Here is a 16,872-nt window from a genome sequence, read left to right on the forward strand (position 1 = left end):
TTGTTTTTGACTGTCCCTTTTCATCCAGTGAAAATGTAGATGCTGTAGTATTCAGATAGAACTTCTGTTTGTTGGGTCTTCATGTCAATATTTGTCTTTCATTCGTTTAAACAGGATGAAGGCGTTTGAGTGCTATATAGGCAGCTGGAGTGTTTTCCCATAATTCTTTTTCATGGCATTTTAGAATGATTATGAGGAGCACCATAGCTGGGAATAAATTTCTGGTAACTGAAGGCATTTGCATACTCATGTTGTTCTTTGAATGTTCTTTGACACACTGAATCATGCAATTGATTTTGTTTTGCTGACCACTGTCCACCCCAGTTTGTGTGTGTTGGAGGAAGTCCTTCCCGGATGAAGGCTTTTATCGCGTACATTGCGGAGGAGCTGGGGCTCGGAGGCGCCGGCTGTGACTATCCCAACATCTGTGCAGGCACTGACCGCTATGCGATGTACAAAGTGGGGCCCGTTTTGTCCGTCAGTGTGAGTACTTCCCCTTGTCTGACACGAGACGCAGTTCAGTTTTGATGCTGTTCAAAGTAGAAGGTTTGAATGCATGTTTCTTTTAAATGCTTCACAGAGAGGATCAGGCTGCTCAAAATAGTGCAGCCAGCTAATTAAGGATTCCTTTTTAGCCCTTTTTTGTAAGAGGGAAAATCTCCAATGCCTTTGCTCCTTCTTGCATCCTTTTTCCTCAGTGTACCACTGAGGTGTTGCAGGAATGGCCTTACAGATTTTTTGAGCAGTTACTGTTGCCTCATCCCTGTTCTGTACCCTGAATAATCGGGAACAAAAGTCATGTGGCACATGTGGGGTGTTGGAAAAAATGTCTGTATCATTCCCAGAGCCATGTATCTGCAATGGCACTGTCAAATGTGCTTAAGAGTAGCATTCCATGGGACTGGTGCTGCCAACTCATGTATGCATTTTAAAGAAATTCTTTGCTTTAATTTGTAGATAGAATTACATGCTTCAATTGCAATTGCAAAACTGCAGCATTATTTTGTACCCTTTGTTGTGAGCTGTAATTATCATAATATTGTGCAAGCTAATGTGGACTTCTATTTGCTGAACATCAAGGCTAAACCACGATGTCTGTGTTTTGAAAAAAATTAGCTTAACTATTTGTTAGCACTTCAGGTTAGTGAAAAGTCAGAGTGGGGTTTTTCTTCTATTTAGGAATTGCTCCATGATGAAGTGCATTAATCAGCTATTGGGAAAGGACACTCTTTATACTTTTGAGAATGTAAGTGTTCTGTAATTCATGATTTTTAGAAATATTGTATTTCATTCACAGTCTGCCAAAACCAGTGGAAGTCTACTTGTAGGCCCTTTCAGTATCTTTCTGTAGGCCCAGAGGTTGGGCTTTTGTGGGAGTGAGTTAGGTGGCATTTGGGAAAACAGTATCAGGAAGGAGATAATGCCCAGCTCCTCCTTCCATATGTATTTTGTGTTGTCTGTGTGAATGTGGAATATTAATTTATGCTTTCTTTTCAGCATGGTATGGGCATTCCTTCTATTTCTATCATGTTGCATGAGCTGATCAAACTGTTGTATCATGCCAAGTGTTCCGACATAACCATCATTCGTATTGGCACCTCTGGTGGAATAGGTATTTCCCCTCTTGATTTCTTTCTTTCTTTCTGTAAGCCAAAGTATCTTTGCAGGAGAGTAAAGCATCTCTCTGCATGTAAGAGATTAACGGTCAGAACAGTGTTCCACAGGAGATGCATAATTTTTCTTCTGTAATTTTGAAAGTAAAGGCAACCTCTGCTTTTGCATGGGGAAAATGCACTTAAAGATCTGACAATATGAGAAGAAGGACATTCCTGTCCTGTATAGAAAATATAAGAAAGAAGTGAGAAAGGAAAAATTTCATTCTTTCAGAAATTATTTGTAATAATAAATGGAAGCAGGTAGACATGGACAAAAAATTTCTCTTGGTGGATTCGGAGGCAAAATTGCCACCTCTAAAAGAAGCAGGTTGGGTCAAGATGTGTGTTTTATGTATCTGGAAACCAATTGTTAACTACATTGTGAAACTACATCTATTTCCTTTTGCTGCAGGTCTGGAGCCAGGCTCAGTGGTTATAACTAGGCAGTCTGTAGATGCCACCTTCAAACCTCAGTTGGAACAGGTTGTCCTGGGAAAGACAGTAATCCGCAGCACTAACCTGGATGAACAGCTGGCTAAGGAACTGATGCAGTGCAGTAAAGAAATCGGTCAGTTCAATACAGTCATTGGAAACACCATGTGCACTTTGGATTTCTATGAAGGTAAGACTGGCAGTAGACTAACTGAAGAGTATTGGTAAGCAGCAATAGGGAAATATTGATTAATATATTAACATTAAGAGATGTCATTCCGTACTCTGGCTTGTCTCACCAATCAAAACCTATTTTTCATCTACATAAAATCAAGAATTGTTCTTAGCAGTTTGCTGTATCAAACTTTTAATTTTGTGGAGATTTTCCCCCAGCTTTAACAGATCCTCTGAAATACATATAGTTTACTATACACTTCCCATGTACCAGTCAGGTATATTTGTCACAAAATTTATGTGATTTACTGAAGCATCCTAGGGGATTAGAGGAGTGAGAATTATTTGTGACTGGTTTAGGGTTGGGTTTCTTTGCACTGGTTAAGTACCTAAAGTAAATATTTTCTAAAAGAAGGGTTGGAACTTGTTTCATTTTTGAGCAAAGCAGTGATCAGACAGCCGAAGATACTATTTTGCTGAGTTGTGTCAGTGCTGCTATGTAGGAGGCGCAAACTTGCAAGGTCTATTTTGGATAAATTACAAACATTTAGGTGCTTTTCTCCCAAATCTAGATGTTCATTCAGAAACATCTTTCAAACTTTGTGAGTACAGAGTGTAAGTGGCACCTGATCCCACTTTGTCTGTTGCTGAGTAGGTGACAAATGATCTCCATCATAGTGCTCCAGCTTGGACAGGAGCAAGCTGCAGTTCATGTGTCTCAGGCACCAACCACAGGTGCAAGCAATGCTAAAAAAAGTGTCAGGGATGTTTTAAACTCATACAGCAAAAGCTGAGAACAGGATCAAGGGCATCAATTTACAAGTAAATCTCCCAAACCCAAGAAGATACTGAGTAAAATACAGTGTAATTTAACTCTACTGCACATAAGCTGCTGCTGTCTTGTCTGTAGGTGTTATTCTTGAATAACTTGAACTAAAATTTTCTCAAAAATTTACAATAATGTTAGCTAGTTAGCTTAAGAGACTCTTCATCTCTTACCTTAGAAGCTCTGTGAGTAATAAAATGTTCATCCTTTTAAGGCAGAAACAGGAAAGCACTTTCAACCCTGGTAGTTTTTTTAGACAGTGATTAAACATATTAAAAATGAAGCACTTCCATACAACTTAAAGTTTCTTGTGGAATTTTGATGCTTGCTGTACATGTGGGAATCTACTATGTACATTTTTCTGTCTATGAATTTGAGAATTGAAGCTGAAGAAGACCAATTAAATTGCCATGTTTCACATTATGAGAAATACAAGTAATATGTAGAAGCTCTAGCAATAGCTAAGAATCACTTTTTCCTATTTGTCTTGTGCACAGAAATAAAGAGTAGTAGTAAAAGCTGAACACTGCATGGAGGAAACTGTAATAACTGGGTGTTTTCAAAACTGAATTTGCTCTGTGATGCCATCACTCTGAAATCTTCCACAAAATTATTTTCTAGGACAGGGCAGGTTGGATGGTGCAATCTGCTTATATGATGAAGAAGAAAAACTGCAATATTTGAAGAATGCTTATGATTCTGGTGTCAGAAACATCGAGATGGAGTCTTCTGTATTTGCTGCTATGTGTAATCTCAGTGGTGTCAAAGGTAAAGTAGTCACTTTACCCAAGCTATAGGAAATTTTCTGTATTGCAGGGGGTTTGTGGCTAAAAACTACAGCTGAATGTTAACATACCTTCTGCATATATATATATATGTAATATTTCTGCTTATAACTTTGTTGCTGCAATTGTTTGATTTGTGTCACAACTTATCAAACTTCCTTATGTAGTTTTTACACAGTTTATTCTGTCATTTCCTATTCCAGTCCATGGCAACCATGTAAATCATTAAAGTACCTAATTACCCTATGGCATTAATTTGTTTTCTCCAGTTAGCTTTTGAAGTTTATAGAAAGCAACTGCTTAGTTTAAGAAATCAGGTGATTCTCAGATAATTATACATAAAACTATGCTCAGTTTCTATACTTTCACATCAAATGGAACATATAATTATTTTCTGTAGACTTAAGACTATGATTCTTAAACTGTTGAGGATTTTTAGTAGCACCATGAATAAACCATTCCAAATCATAAAATGAGTTTTAATTTTTTTTACACAAGCTACATAAAAAAGAGAAGTTACAAATAATGTAATACAGTGTCTTTCTTCTTACCATATTAACTGTCTTCTCTCACTTTCCTTAGCAAGGAATAAACTGATGTTTCTCAAATTCCTTTAAGCTCAAGGAGGACAAAATGAAGACATATAAGCAAAAAGGCCAATGGTTGTATCAAACATCCTCAGCTCTTACTGACTTGAAAGGGATTAAAAACCCAACCAGTACTATCCCTGAGCAAGTCAGGAGGCCTTTTGCTGTCTCTGCTTTATATGTCTGTAATGCGTATTTACTGTTTGTGCTCTGCAAATTGTCACTGGCAGAAAGCCCAGACAGAGCAGAGTGATAAGGTTGAGTGACAGACCTAAGTTTGAGTGAAAGGATGGATTTTGCCTTTGGGGATCTGAGTACTGAAAGGCAGCAGATGAACCTGAGATGATCCTTGAGGTCCTCATGTGCTTACAGTGTTCTTCCCTGTCCATGAATGTGGAGGCAGCTTATCTACTGCTTCCTGAGGGATGGCACCTACAGCACAGGCACTCAGTGGAGGCCTGTGACTACGTCTTCTAGAACAGTGTGTAGGGACACTTCCTACCAGTCAGGTCCTGGCTACTTGTGACATATGCTTCCTATCAAGGAAAACATAAGAATCACGATATAACCATAAGTATCTGCAGCTGCCTGAGAGCTCTGGCTTTATTAATGTAGCAATCAGTTCTCTTAAACTATTTCTACCTTGTATCATCCACAGCATGCTTGTCCCCTAGCATCTTATGATACCGCACACCCTTTTTTGGGATTTGTTTTCTCTTGTTCAAATGTTTATGCTTTTGGTCTGTAAATGCAAGAGTGTCATTCCTAACTCATGCTGTCTCTTAATTTCTAGCTGCCGTAGTGTGTGTCACTCTTCTGAATCGGCTTGAAGGGGATCAGATCACCAGCTCACATGATATCCTTGTGGAGTACCAGCAGAGGCCACAGAAGTTAGTGGGATATTTCATTAAGAAAAGTCTTGGGAAAGTGTGAAATATCCATCTTTGTTTTAGAGAAGGAGAAGGCCTTTGTACAGGTCCAGTCATCAGTATGACTGCTGTGCATTACGGGTCTTTTGCCTCAGAATATCTCACAACATTCCGTGTCAGTGGAAGTTAATAATTTATGTCACTGTTCTTTGGGAACTGAATGTGCTGAATGGACGTCAGTTAAGTTTTGCTTAGTTATGCATTGCTGGATATAAAACTCACATTTCTGTAAATTGGAAATGGGACCTGTTGTAAAGGACAAGCCTGTGATAATACATGAAAAAGCTTTGTTTATCCCTGCTGTAAAAGAAAAACTAGAGAGAAAATCAAACTTTATTGCCAAGTATGTGCATACCAGCAAATTAACTTAAAACTGCTAATCATTTTCTTGTTGTTATAAAAACATTGTGTAATTTATAATTGTCTTTGTTGCTTCACTTGTGAAGAAAACGTAAAGTGAATGCAGTTTATTTTTTTTCAGACTTTGACAAATAAACAATACTATTTTCATATATTAAAATTTCATGAAATTGCAAAGTGTGGGACTGAATTTTCTAAGCATTAAGGACTTGACACTGAGCTGTTGAATATCTGTACTGCCTAGATATTGATCCAACAATATTTTAACTAAAGAATTGAATCAATACCGAGGAAATATTTATGCATTAAATAATTTTGCATTGAAGTACTAGCAATCTTTTGCTGAAGCAAGGCTCCTGCTTATGAGCAGGAACTGAAGGCATTCAGGAGAAGCACAGCATGTTCACAGGCCTGTATTATGGTAGCCCTTTTTTTCCCCCCTTCCTTTTACTTTGTTTCTTTTTTTTTAAATTGGTATTCATCTCCATTCTCAGCATGTAACACTCACTGTTGCAATGGTTCCCAGTTCTTCTGAAGAACTGGAAAATACCTTTTCGTGGTACATGCCATCAAAACCTCTTCTGCAATTGCAGTTTTTTCCACTAATATTGGCCTAAGTGTTTGGGTTTTTTTAAAATCATACTTATTGCTGCTTTGCTGCTGTGGTTCAAATGTAAATACGTGGTCAGTTAAAGAAAATGTGTTTATCTCTTTTCTTTTTTTTTCCTTTCCTTCTTTCTACTGCAGTGGGGGAGGGTCCAGTCCTAGCAGGGGTCACGGGTCAAAAAGCTCTGAATAAGCTCTCAGAACAGCTGTCGCTGACCCAGCAAAATGAGATTTTCTTTGTGAGGATTGTAGTCTGCAATGCTGCTAACAAACACAAGTGTTAGAACTATAAGAGAGTGATGTTAGTAGTAGGCACATTCACCAAGTGGCAGAGACTGGAAGCAATGCGATGAAAACGTTAAACAAGGAAGGGTGACTCATGAACAGAAAACTGTAATGAGAATCAGTCTCCTTAAATTTGATGAATTTTTCAGTTGGAAAACATATTAGTAACTTTTAGAAATTTACTACTTAGTCTTCTTTTAATTTTAAACCCACAATTTCTCATTTATACTCAGGATATACAGTGAATGTAAGTTTTCAGAGAAAACCTTTTTTTCCCTAAGCTTAAGGGAAGGAGGGAGGTGGGAATGGCTCCACGTTTTGCTTAAACTGTTTCTCCCTTATTAAAAGAAAAAAAAAACAAACAACAACAACAACAAAATTCAGTGTTTAACTATGCCTGGTTTTTGCCTAGGCATTGCATGAAGTCTGTGAGGTCCTTTGGGAAACAAGCAACAAAACACATCTTCAAGGTCCTGTTCTTGAAACAGTAACAAGGAGATAAAAACGAGATCACTTCAGTGGGTACTGCACTCTATGGTGAAGGAAAGCTTATACCAAACTGACCAGTATGGTTTTGGAGGAGACAGTCCGCTGTTGTCTAAGAAATACTTAATAAGAAGTAGATGAAGAGAAGAAAATATGGTTTACCTAGAAAACAAACACCTAATGTGACTCTGAAGTTCTGGGGAAGCATATTACATATTACTACTACAGGACTTCTGTTGTCCTGGGGGTATGAATCTAAAATGATGGGATTTGTCTTTTTAAACGAAGGAAAGCAAGAATCTGGAAACTTGTTAAAAAGAATTTCTTAAATTATTTTAGCAATGTGTGCTCTCAACTGAAACTACAAAGCTTTTGTATTTACAGTCATAAAATGTAGGCACTTCTATTTTGAGCACTAATGTGAAAACTCTTACATGCTAGATGCTAAAATATAAATGGTCTTTTGGCCTGGCTGAGCTGGAGCTGAGGGTCATGCATTCATGGTATGAGGCAACTATTGTATTGAATCAATAGCCAAGACCCTGGAAGAAGCCCCTGAAAGATGAGCCATTCACCTTTTACCAGCATGTCCTTCCTCCTTCCCACTGTTCCTTAGGACACTGTACATTTCTTTCTGCTAAAATATTTTAATTCTGTTCTTCCCACCAGATGGGGTAAAGGGGTATATGAAAGCTTAAAATTAAAGTTCAAAGGATACCAAGTATCCTCCTGCTTCTGCTGTTCCCCGTCCTCTGATGCTGTATTCCTAATGCAAGAGGCAGCTCTACAGACACATCTGACATGCAATAAAGTACCTTTCCTAACTTCAGAGGAAACTTGCCAGAATGTTACCCTGATAAGAACAATTGTATTTTCCCTTATGACTGCAACTGGACAGGGAGATAAAGAAATGAGTCACTTGTGTGCATCCGGCCGGGAGGTTACCTTCCTGTAGGTTTTACAGAGAGTTATACAATATTCACAGGTTTTATATGCAAGTCCATTGTTCAATATTAGTCATTCACATTCTTTCTGTAGAAAATGAATCAAGATTTGGAGTGGTGATGTTTTTAGAAAACATATATGGTATTATATATATGTTCAATATTACATAGTGCTGTGTCTCCTGGTAGACTGACAAATCCTGCAAACTCCAGAAACCCATTTCAAATTAAGGGCCTGCTATGGTTCTCTGTGCCATCCTATTCCTTGCAAAACACTATACAATAAATTTAATCCAGGGATCAGAAGGGATAAAAGAAAAGAAGGAAGGTAGAAGATATGAACAGAGTGGAAGCAGGAAGGGAGAGAAAAAAATGGTTTCTGCCAATGGTGTTCTGGCCTATTCCTACCATTTTGTTAAAGAAATGGTTGAGATCACAATGGAGACAGGCTATAATGCAATGGTTTTACATTTGCAAGAGACTTAAAAAGTGCAGTATCTCAGATAGTGATTTGAAGGAGTGGATTTTTATTTTTGGCATCTTGATACATTTCAGAGAAGGATTTTCTTTAATGGGAGGTGTGAGAAATCTTGAAAAGGAACATTTTGGAATGACCCATGTCCAGAAGTGGTTACACAAATGGTTTTATCTGTCCTTTAAAAACCAAGTGAAATAGTTTGATAATTTCAGTATTTCTTGAAAATATATACATGTAATAAGCAACAGTTTCTTTTTTAACATTCTTCTTTGTAAAGGATTTTCAGTGCATTGTGTAACAGAACTGGATTTTTTCAAGTCTGGATTTCAATATATACCCCTAAATAAAATGTTTATATGGTTGAATCAGGGATGTTTTTAATTTCTATTGACAAGACAGGTGAAAGAAACCAAAGCAGCAAATGGTTTTGGGGATTGGATCTGCATGCAACAACTGATTACAAGAAGGCACAATCGTGTGATTTGATGTCACTATTATGGTTTGCTACAAGATGTTGAGGTTTTCTTTCCCTGAAAGTTTCTCAGTCTTTCAGTGGCTAAGAGTCATGTTTTATCTTTCTAAAATACCATTTAATATTATACTCCAGGGTGTGGATTAAATTACAAGTTCAAAAAGTCTTCTGCTGAAGAGAAAGGAGGTCACTGAGCAGAGCAACATTAAATCTGAAACTCTGAGGTACAATAATAGAAGAAAGAATAATGCTGAAAGGTACAGTGCTTTTGCTTGGGCTACAAACAAAATGAAGCAGCAGCAAAAGACAGACAAGAGCTGGTTTTACACGACACATGAGTCTGATTCCAGATGCTTCTTATTGGCGCTGAGTTTGTAACTGTGAGAAAATTTTCAATTTACTATCAGCCTGTCATTTTGCAAGGGTAAACTTCCTAGAGCTCCCCAGAAGCTCAAACAAACTACCAGCCTCCTTGGGAGATTGGGTCTGTTTTGTTGGTTTAACACACAGCTCCATTTTAATCAGCCCTATTATTTGACCTTGCCCACAACTAGTATTTTTCATCAGGCCCTAACTTTGCACATAGGAAGTGTCTCCCAGGAAAGATGCTACTAACTGATGTCATCCTGCAGGCACTTCGTCTGAACACACGTCTGGCCCATGTAAATATTTACAAGTAGTACTACTATGAATGTTAAAAGGAAAACCTTGTGATCACTCAATAAAGCTTGTGAAAGAAGTGGTGGGTGGTGATAGGAAAATAGGCTAGTTTGCCAGATTCCCAGCCATATTCTCACATGATTTGACTGCATTCCTGTCTATACCAAATAGTATTTTCGGCTCCCAGGCTCTAACCTATTTAACATATAAAATTATGTTTCTTTGAAAGTGCTTGCCAGCGTACTTAATTACATTGTATTAAAGCTGTAGGCTAGATGTGGCGTGTTGATGGTATGATATAAAGCAGTCAAGTTTTAAAACCAGAGCTGGATGCTGGCAGCAGGATGCCTTTCCAGCCCCAGTGATTTTGTACATTATAAAAGTAAAGTTTTAACTTAAAACTGTGGCAAAGCCTCCTAAAGCTAAGCAGAAGCAGAAGAGGGCAGGTCACTCTGTCTTTTCCTTACTCAAAGACCCAATTCTGAGCCTCTTTTTTTGCCATTCCAGAAGAAGTGAGTGGAGCACATGATGAAATCCACGGCTTTCTAATTTGCCCTGCAATACTCAAGATGTTGGTGTTGACTACAGACGCTTTGTCTAGGAGCCCTGAAAGCATTCAGTTAATATATTTATTACCTGTTGTTTATATGAAATGTTTTATACATATACAATATGAATGTTTTATATGAAATAATTATGTAGTTAATATAGATATTTAAGGCTGGTACTTGCACAGGATACTGCTTGATGCTGTCCTGATGAAACCTAGGGATTCAAAAGAGCTTCCAGGATGGCAGCAATATAACTGATACGTCTTTCTAAAAATATTCAGCACTCCTTTGATTTTCCCACTTCTGTGCTTCATTTTCATATTATCTTTTCTGCCAAGGGTTTGGTTTGGGGATGGGGGTGATGGTTTGATTTAATAATTCTCCTATTTCTGTGACATTCAAAATAATACTATCAATCTCATAAAATCTGTATCTTCTAAAATTACTTCTAGAAGTAATTTCCCAGAATGTCACTGCAGCGATTGTTCTTAGTGGAATGTTCATGGGATATCTCTTAGTTTCCTAAATTTCATTCTAGAAAAAAAACAGGTCTGCTACTGGAGGACAGCAAACTAGGCAAGAATGAATTTCTATGGGAATATATAATGAAGTAAGAGGACAAATGAAGTCATCAATAACTTGATGGTGAAAGGTGTTTGTCTATTGAGTGTCTTATATAGTAAAATGGGGAGTCTGTAGTTAATTACTACTGGACACTAATTGCATACAAAATAGTTAGTTCCTGTTACCATGAAAATCTGTCCAGCATTAAAAAATAGAAGCCACATTTGTGAAAATGTAATTATATAGAGCGTAATAAATTAAACACATCACAGTTGGATGAGCAGAGATTTTGCAGAAAAACTTGTTCAAAATAATTTGGCAAATGGCTCATGCAAGCTGCTTTAGCTCACACACAGACAGGAACTGTCTTCCATATCAGTTGCTTTGATAAGTAATTGCTTGTAATTCATTCTGCTGAGTAATTTATAATTTCCTACAAATCACATTCTATAGATTCTGCTCCCTGGCATTCCAGGATGGCTGTGCGATCCCACACATATTAACAATTAACAGTATTTCAATTTCAGTTTCTGAAAAAATTTTTTTAAAAATGCATACTTCCACTGTGCACAGAATCTGCATCACTGCTGTCTCAGAATGTCACCTTTGATCCTAGTGAGAAAAATGACTGTCCATACTCTGAAGCAGCAAGGATTTTATCACTGCTTGACTAAAAGCAGAAGTGCCATCCAAGTGTGAAATGGAGCTCCTTGGTGAGGTATTAGTTAATCCTGCCTCAGAGGTACATATGTGCTTAACATCATTCAGGTAAACATTAAACTATTTAGTTTTTTAGTATGTCCTGAGGACTTCCACATTTCTATTTGAACTAAATGATTACTTCAGTAATTTTTCAGTCTCAGAGCAGAGACTATAAAAGTAAATCCTACCATATGTGAGAAATAAAGGTGTTTAGCTAGATGTATTCTGCCATGACTTCATCTGTGTTTTCTGCATTTTGGGAGGTGATTTTGACCAATATGTAAAATCTATGAATTATTAATTCATGACACTTAGTCTGTTTTTTTCTCTATTCCTTGAACCCATGGAAAAGGTAAAAATTAAAACAGAAATTTGCACTGTTTCAAATAGAGACATTTTAACAGACTAATCGGTCAGTTTCCCAGGAAGTGGAGTAACTAAGTTTACAACATCCTCTGAAGGGCAAAACTGCTTCTGGGTGATGCAAATCCAAAGCCTGGGAAAGTGAAGCTAAGGCACTCAACACTAGCTGATCCTCATCCCACGGAAACTGGCACAACTAATTTGACCTACAGATGTGCAGTTGTTCACTGCAGAAGAAGCAGATTTATTAACTTTTGAAATTGCTGCCTTGGCTTAAATCTGATGGAAGTTGGATTCCTCTTTGATGACTTCTGTATCCAAAAAGGTTTTATATTTTGGGGGATTTTACTCTTCATGGGGAAAAAAAAGCTATGAATATTAGGACGTGTCTTTCATTCAGTAGGAATACATTTGCAGAAAGTGCAATGATGGAATTTACTCAGCAATAATAAGAAATAAAGAATATTTGTTCAGGCATCATGCTGTCCTACGTGTGTGTGTGAATCATGAGTCAGATTCTAGGTGGTTTGAATTACCTTACATAAAGACTGATTATGTGTCTCTATTGACCATAGAGAGAACTTCTGGGGATCAGATTCTTAGGCAATTCATTTGTGAAACATCATTCACTGTGCTCACAGTGGCACTCCTGGTTGGTAGGGTGGTCATCCTCTGCCACCACCAGACTCCTGCTGGGTCTCCCAGTGGTTCTGCTACCACAGGTCTGCACAGGCTCCCCTTCTGCAGAAGGAATTGATCTCCCACCTCTTTGCTGAAGGAAGTGCTGCTGTAAGACTGATTTTCATCCCAGGCGGCATGTGGCAATTAATTATAGTTTTACATAGTTTTACATAGTTTTCTATTGTTGGAGTATTCCACCTCTGTGTAGGTAAAGGAGAATGAAATGTCAAACATACACCCTCCATAAGAGAAAATTCAACAGTCATATGATGATGCAATAGGACCACTACAGTGCCAGATGTGTACTTATAAGGATCTTCTAGAAGCATACTGACATTTTTAGGGCTATGTGGTAAAACAGTGTTATTTTCCTATTTATTTTCCTACTATTCTTTACTTTTTTTTTTTTCAAAAATATAAGCATCTGCAAACAAACTGACATAAACACTGGAGTGACAGAAAGTCATAAAACTTTGGAAAAAGACGAATGTGTGAATGTGTGTAACATATTCTTCCCTCCCTCCCCCCTGTTTGCATTCATTTTTTATTCCAGAAAAGTAGAAACAAGTGCAAGTGCAGAATGTATGCTGTGGAGTAAAGCAGCCTGAAGGCATTTACATAAACCCATCCCCTTACTGTTCATTGCACTGAGGAGAAAAACAGAAAGATGAGATTCCTCAACGACAGCAAAACAAGAGGCAGAAACATAATCTCATCTTTTCTCAGGAAGCAGGCAAATCTCTTGCACTATTCTCTAGTGCTGGAATTAATCAGCTTCTGAATAATATGTTTGGACTGCTTGGTGAGATGATTCTGAGTTAGAAAGTCCCTAAGAAGTCACTCTGCAAGTGGACGAAGGAGAGAAAAGAAGATATGGGTCACGCTGTACACCAATTCAAGGCTCTGTTTTGGAAAAATTGGCTCTGCCGTGTGAGGCAACCGGTGAGTGGAAATGATTAAAAAAGGAATAATTTAAATTTTTTAGTATCTGTTGGAAAGAGTGTGTCTATTGATTTCCCTTTTCACTGCAGATTGTTAAGGACAGGCTGGCTGCAAGTGGTTCTTGTTTTGCCTTTGGTCGCCGAATTTCTGAAAACACAAGTAGAGAACAATGTGTTGTTTTAATTCTAGAACAGCTGAATGCAGCAATGCTCCCCAATTTGCAAATGAAACAGAAATCTCATAAAAGTTTTGAACAACCACAGCTTATCTTTTAATTAACATTAGATACTACCAGTGCTGGTAGCAGTGGCAAGGGGGAAAATAAATTTTCTTCACATTACAGGTGCTTATAGGTAATGTAAGAAAGCTTGCAGGACTGTGATCAAAGTCTAGATACAAGGAATGTATTGTGTATTAAAACTGTATAAACTTCTAAATTTCCTTTCTTATCTGCTCTCCAAAGCCTAATTTAACCTTTCAAATTCTAGTATGCAAAACAATGTGGCAGCTACTTAAACAGAAGTCAAAATTAAAATGATGAAAATTAGATATGAGATGTCATTCACCTTTACTGTGATTGAAACAATTTTTTAGGATAAAAGGAAATGAATTTTCTCAAGTGAGAGAACATTTTTGTGGAAAAAAAAAGTCACTCCAATTAATAGTTTCACACAGATTTCACTTGTCTGTAATGATGTGGGGATTTGCAGTGAAGCATGCTGGCTTCTTTGGATAGGATTATTTCAATTAAATAAACACACAGCTTTCAGTTTCAGAAATAGTTAGCCTCAATAAAATTGTGACTTAGAGAGGAATTTCTTCTCCAAATTACTGAAAGTGATGTTTTTTAATACAAAATATATTTCTGGGGGAAGGATGTTGTGGGTCATATTCTTCTCCATGCCTTAACATTTCTGTATGTTCAATCAGTGTGCATCAAGTGGCTTCTCAGTGTCTCCTGTTTTCCTGCATGTGGATCTATTTCTCCTTTTGCTCCGTGTAGTGTTCCCTCATATATTTCTGAAGGACAAAATTCATGTAAGTTTTAGGTTTGCCTAAATGGTAGATTTCTTGAATAGAGAACTCACTGAGACACAGACTTCTCCAAATCAGGAATTACAAGGGTGATCCAAAGCAAACTTAACTCTGTTTGTTGAGAGGCAGAAGCTGCCCTGGGGAACTTGCAAAACCTCCTTGCGTGCTGTTGTGCAAACACTGAGCTGTGAAGGTGCTCCATCTGCAGTTACTGGAGGAGATATCCAGGTGGGTCATCCACCTATGCAGAGGTGGTCAGGTCCCTGTGAATCTGGAGAAGTACCTCCTGAAAGATCTGATGTGCTTCAGCTCTGTTTTATATCACGTAGATCTGTCTGTATAAGACAATTTTCTCGTCATGGTTATTTGTCAGCAGTTAGGGCTGGAAGACAAGTGAGGGCTGTTGAACTAACAGAGTGTCATGAGTGCCGTGTGGCATTAGCTGATATTACACAGTGAAGGGTGAAGGGGCTGTGACAGATGTAAGAGTTCTGTAAGGAACAGGTCTTTTGACTGAAATTCAGATTGGCATCAGCACCTTTTATCATCATGGTTCAAAGGCAAAACAGGTTCTTTTGTATGTTTGGAGTGTTGTTGGAGTTTGAAATTGCAGTAGTGCCAAAGACACATTCCCATTTCTGTTTTCAGAAGCTTTTACTTCAGAACTACAGATTCTAGAAGCGCGGGAGATACACACTACCACGCAAATTTTCCATTGCTGCATTTCTTAACTATTGTTTAAATAACGTTTATTGCCATCCAAATTTGTTGCTAGGTAAAGGATGAAATGTGATTCCCAAATCCTTATGCCTTAAGTTTTGAGGACAATTGAAATTAAAATCAGCTGGGTCCTAAATCTCTGTTACCAAAACTCACCATTCCTCCCAGGTGCATCTCCCCAGAATGTCATGAGCTCGCAGGTTCCAGTTCCCCTCAGTGCCTGGGCAAAGCAGCTGTGCAAGAACTGCAATCCTGCAATCTCGCAAATGCTCTTTCTTTGCACCTTCTGTGGGCACTTTTCCTATTTGAACACAAGTAAGCCCTATACAGCAGCATTACTTTCCCATGTTTACCACAAATAACTTACTCATTAAGATCAGTTTTGCATGCTTAATGTCTGCAGCATGCTGGTGGTTCATTGAGTCCTCCAACCCGTTGTTGCCTCTGCAGCTGCCTTCTCAGTTCTTCTTCTTATCCCAAATTCGTGCCAGCAGGAGCAGCAGTCTTTGTCCAAGCTGTACCCTCCTCCCATGGACTGTGCCGGAGGTGGCAGGGCTGTGTTTGACCCTCGCTGCGGGCTGGCTTCCTGGCTCAGCCTTAGCCCTGGCTTGCCTGGAGATCCAGGCTCCCAGCAGAGCCTGTTGCCTTGCTGGGGCACTGCCAGTCAGGCTTTTCCTGACAAGGGCTCTGCTGCCCTGGCATCCTGTCAGGCTTCCCACCCTTCACGGGGCAGCTGGCTGGTGCTGTGCCCTGGCTGCCAGCTGGGCTTGCCCTGAGCCCTGAGGTGGCACCAGGGAGTCCAGCCTGCAGATGTCCAGGGCCTTCCCCTATAATCCCCCCAAGCCCCGGTCTCCCACCGCTCCCCTGAACTTCTTGTGGGACCTTCCCCCAGCCACTGACCGTGGGTGGAGGTGTGTGCCCCCAGGGACAGCCGGACCCTTTCCAGCCCCTCCTGGGCAGGCTGGTGACATCCCCTCCAAGTCTGTTCTGCAGTGCCCCTTCCCTCAGGTGCTGTGCCTGGCTCCATTCCCCGCAGACAGCCCACAGATACTCTTCAGCAATGGCTCTGCTCCACAGCAAGACCCTCCATCTGACCCCAGAGGGGAGAAATGGGGATGAATATGCCAAGGAGGGGAGGATGCTGCCAGGGCCCTGGGCCTCTGCTAAGTTTAATGGCTCTGAGCAGCCTCGCTGGGGCCCAAGGCCCAGCCAAAATGGGGCTTCTGTGCCCTCCGCTCCTGCCTGGGAGAAGTCAGAGGGATACCTCTCTTCAGCTCAGCCCTTGTGCTTGGCCACTGTTTGGCTTGGCCTGCTGTGACACTGACTGAGGATCTGGACTCTGGCTTGAGGCTGGCTGTGATAGCAGGGCCTGTCCTGTTCCCCTTCTAGGGTGCCTGGGATGGGTCCCCCACCCTGCTGGGTGACACTGTTATGCACAGATCCCTGCACCCTGGGGAGTAGCTGGCCCTTGCTGATCCCTGAAAGATTGAAAGCACCACCCTCACTTTTATTAGGTTGGCTCCTGTACGGTTTTGAGTGTGATCAGTTTAGATAAATGGTGATTTCCCTAAATTTCAGGAAACCTTTAGTTCCTTGTCTCATGTTCAGCACAGATGTCCTTCTTCACATGGAAGA

The 16,872-nt window shown here is 39.4% G+C and overlaps 2 protein-coding genes across 7 annotated transcripts in view; both read left to right on the top strand.

Moving 5' to 3' along the window:
• The window catches only part of UPP1 (uridine phosphorylase 1), a 28,133-nt gene extending 21,843 nt beyond the window's left edge, over positions 1-6,290 (top strand). For 5 of the 6 annotated variants that reach the window (XM_032118426.1, XM_032118399.1, XM_032118383.1 and 2 more), the window contains exons 4-8: positions 325-483; positions 1,498-1,612; positions 2,068-2,277; positions 3,709-3,855; positions 5,253-6,290. In XM_032118426.1, coding sequence (XP_031974317.1) covers positions 325-483; positions 1,498-1,612; positions 2,068-2,277; positions 3,709-3,855; positions 5,253-5,392 — 771 coding nt within the window. In that variant the 3' untranslated portion in view covers positions 5,393-6,290. The remainder of the gene's footprint in view (positions 1-324; positions 484-1,497; positions 1,613-2,067; positions 2,278-3,708; positions 3,856-5,252) is intronic. The other variant, XM_032118416.1, reaches the window with a different exon arrangement.
• A 6,943-nt stretch (positions 6,291-13,233) lies between these two features.
• ABCA13 (ATP binding cassette subfamily A member 13) overlaps positions 13,234-16,872 on the top strand; it is a 180,881-nt gene continuing 177,242 nt past the window's right edge. Inside the window, exon 1 of the mRNA XM_032118439.1 lies at positions 13,234-13,482. Coding sequence (XP_031974330.1) covers positions 13,414-13,482 — 69 coding nt within the window. The 5' untranslated portion in view covers positions 13,234-13,413. The remainder of the gene's footprint in view (positions 13,483-16,872) is intronic.

Source organism: Corvus moneduloides, chromosome 1 (assembly GCF_009650955.1).
Source record: "Corvus moneduloides isolate bCorMon1 chromosome 1, bCorMon1.pri, whole genome shotgun sequence".
Taxonomy (NCBI): Eukaryota; Metazoa; Chordata; class Aves; order Passeriformes; family Corvidae; genus Corvus; species Corvus moneduloides.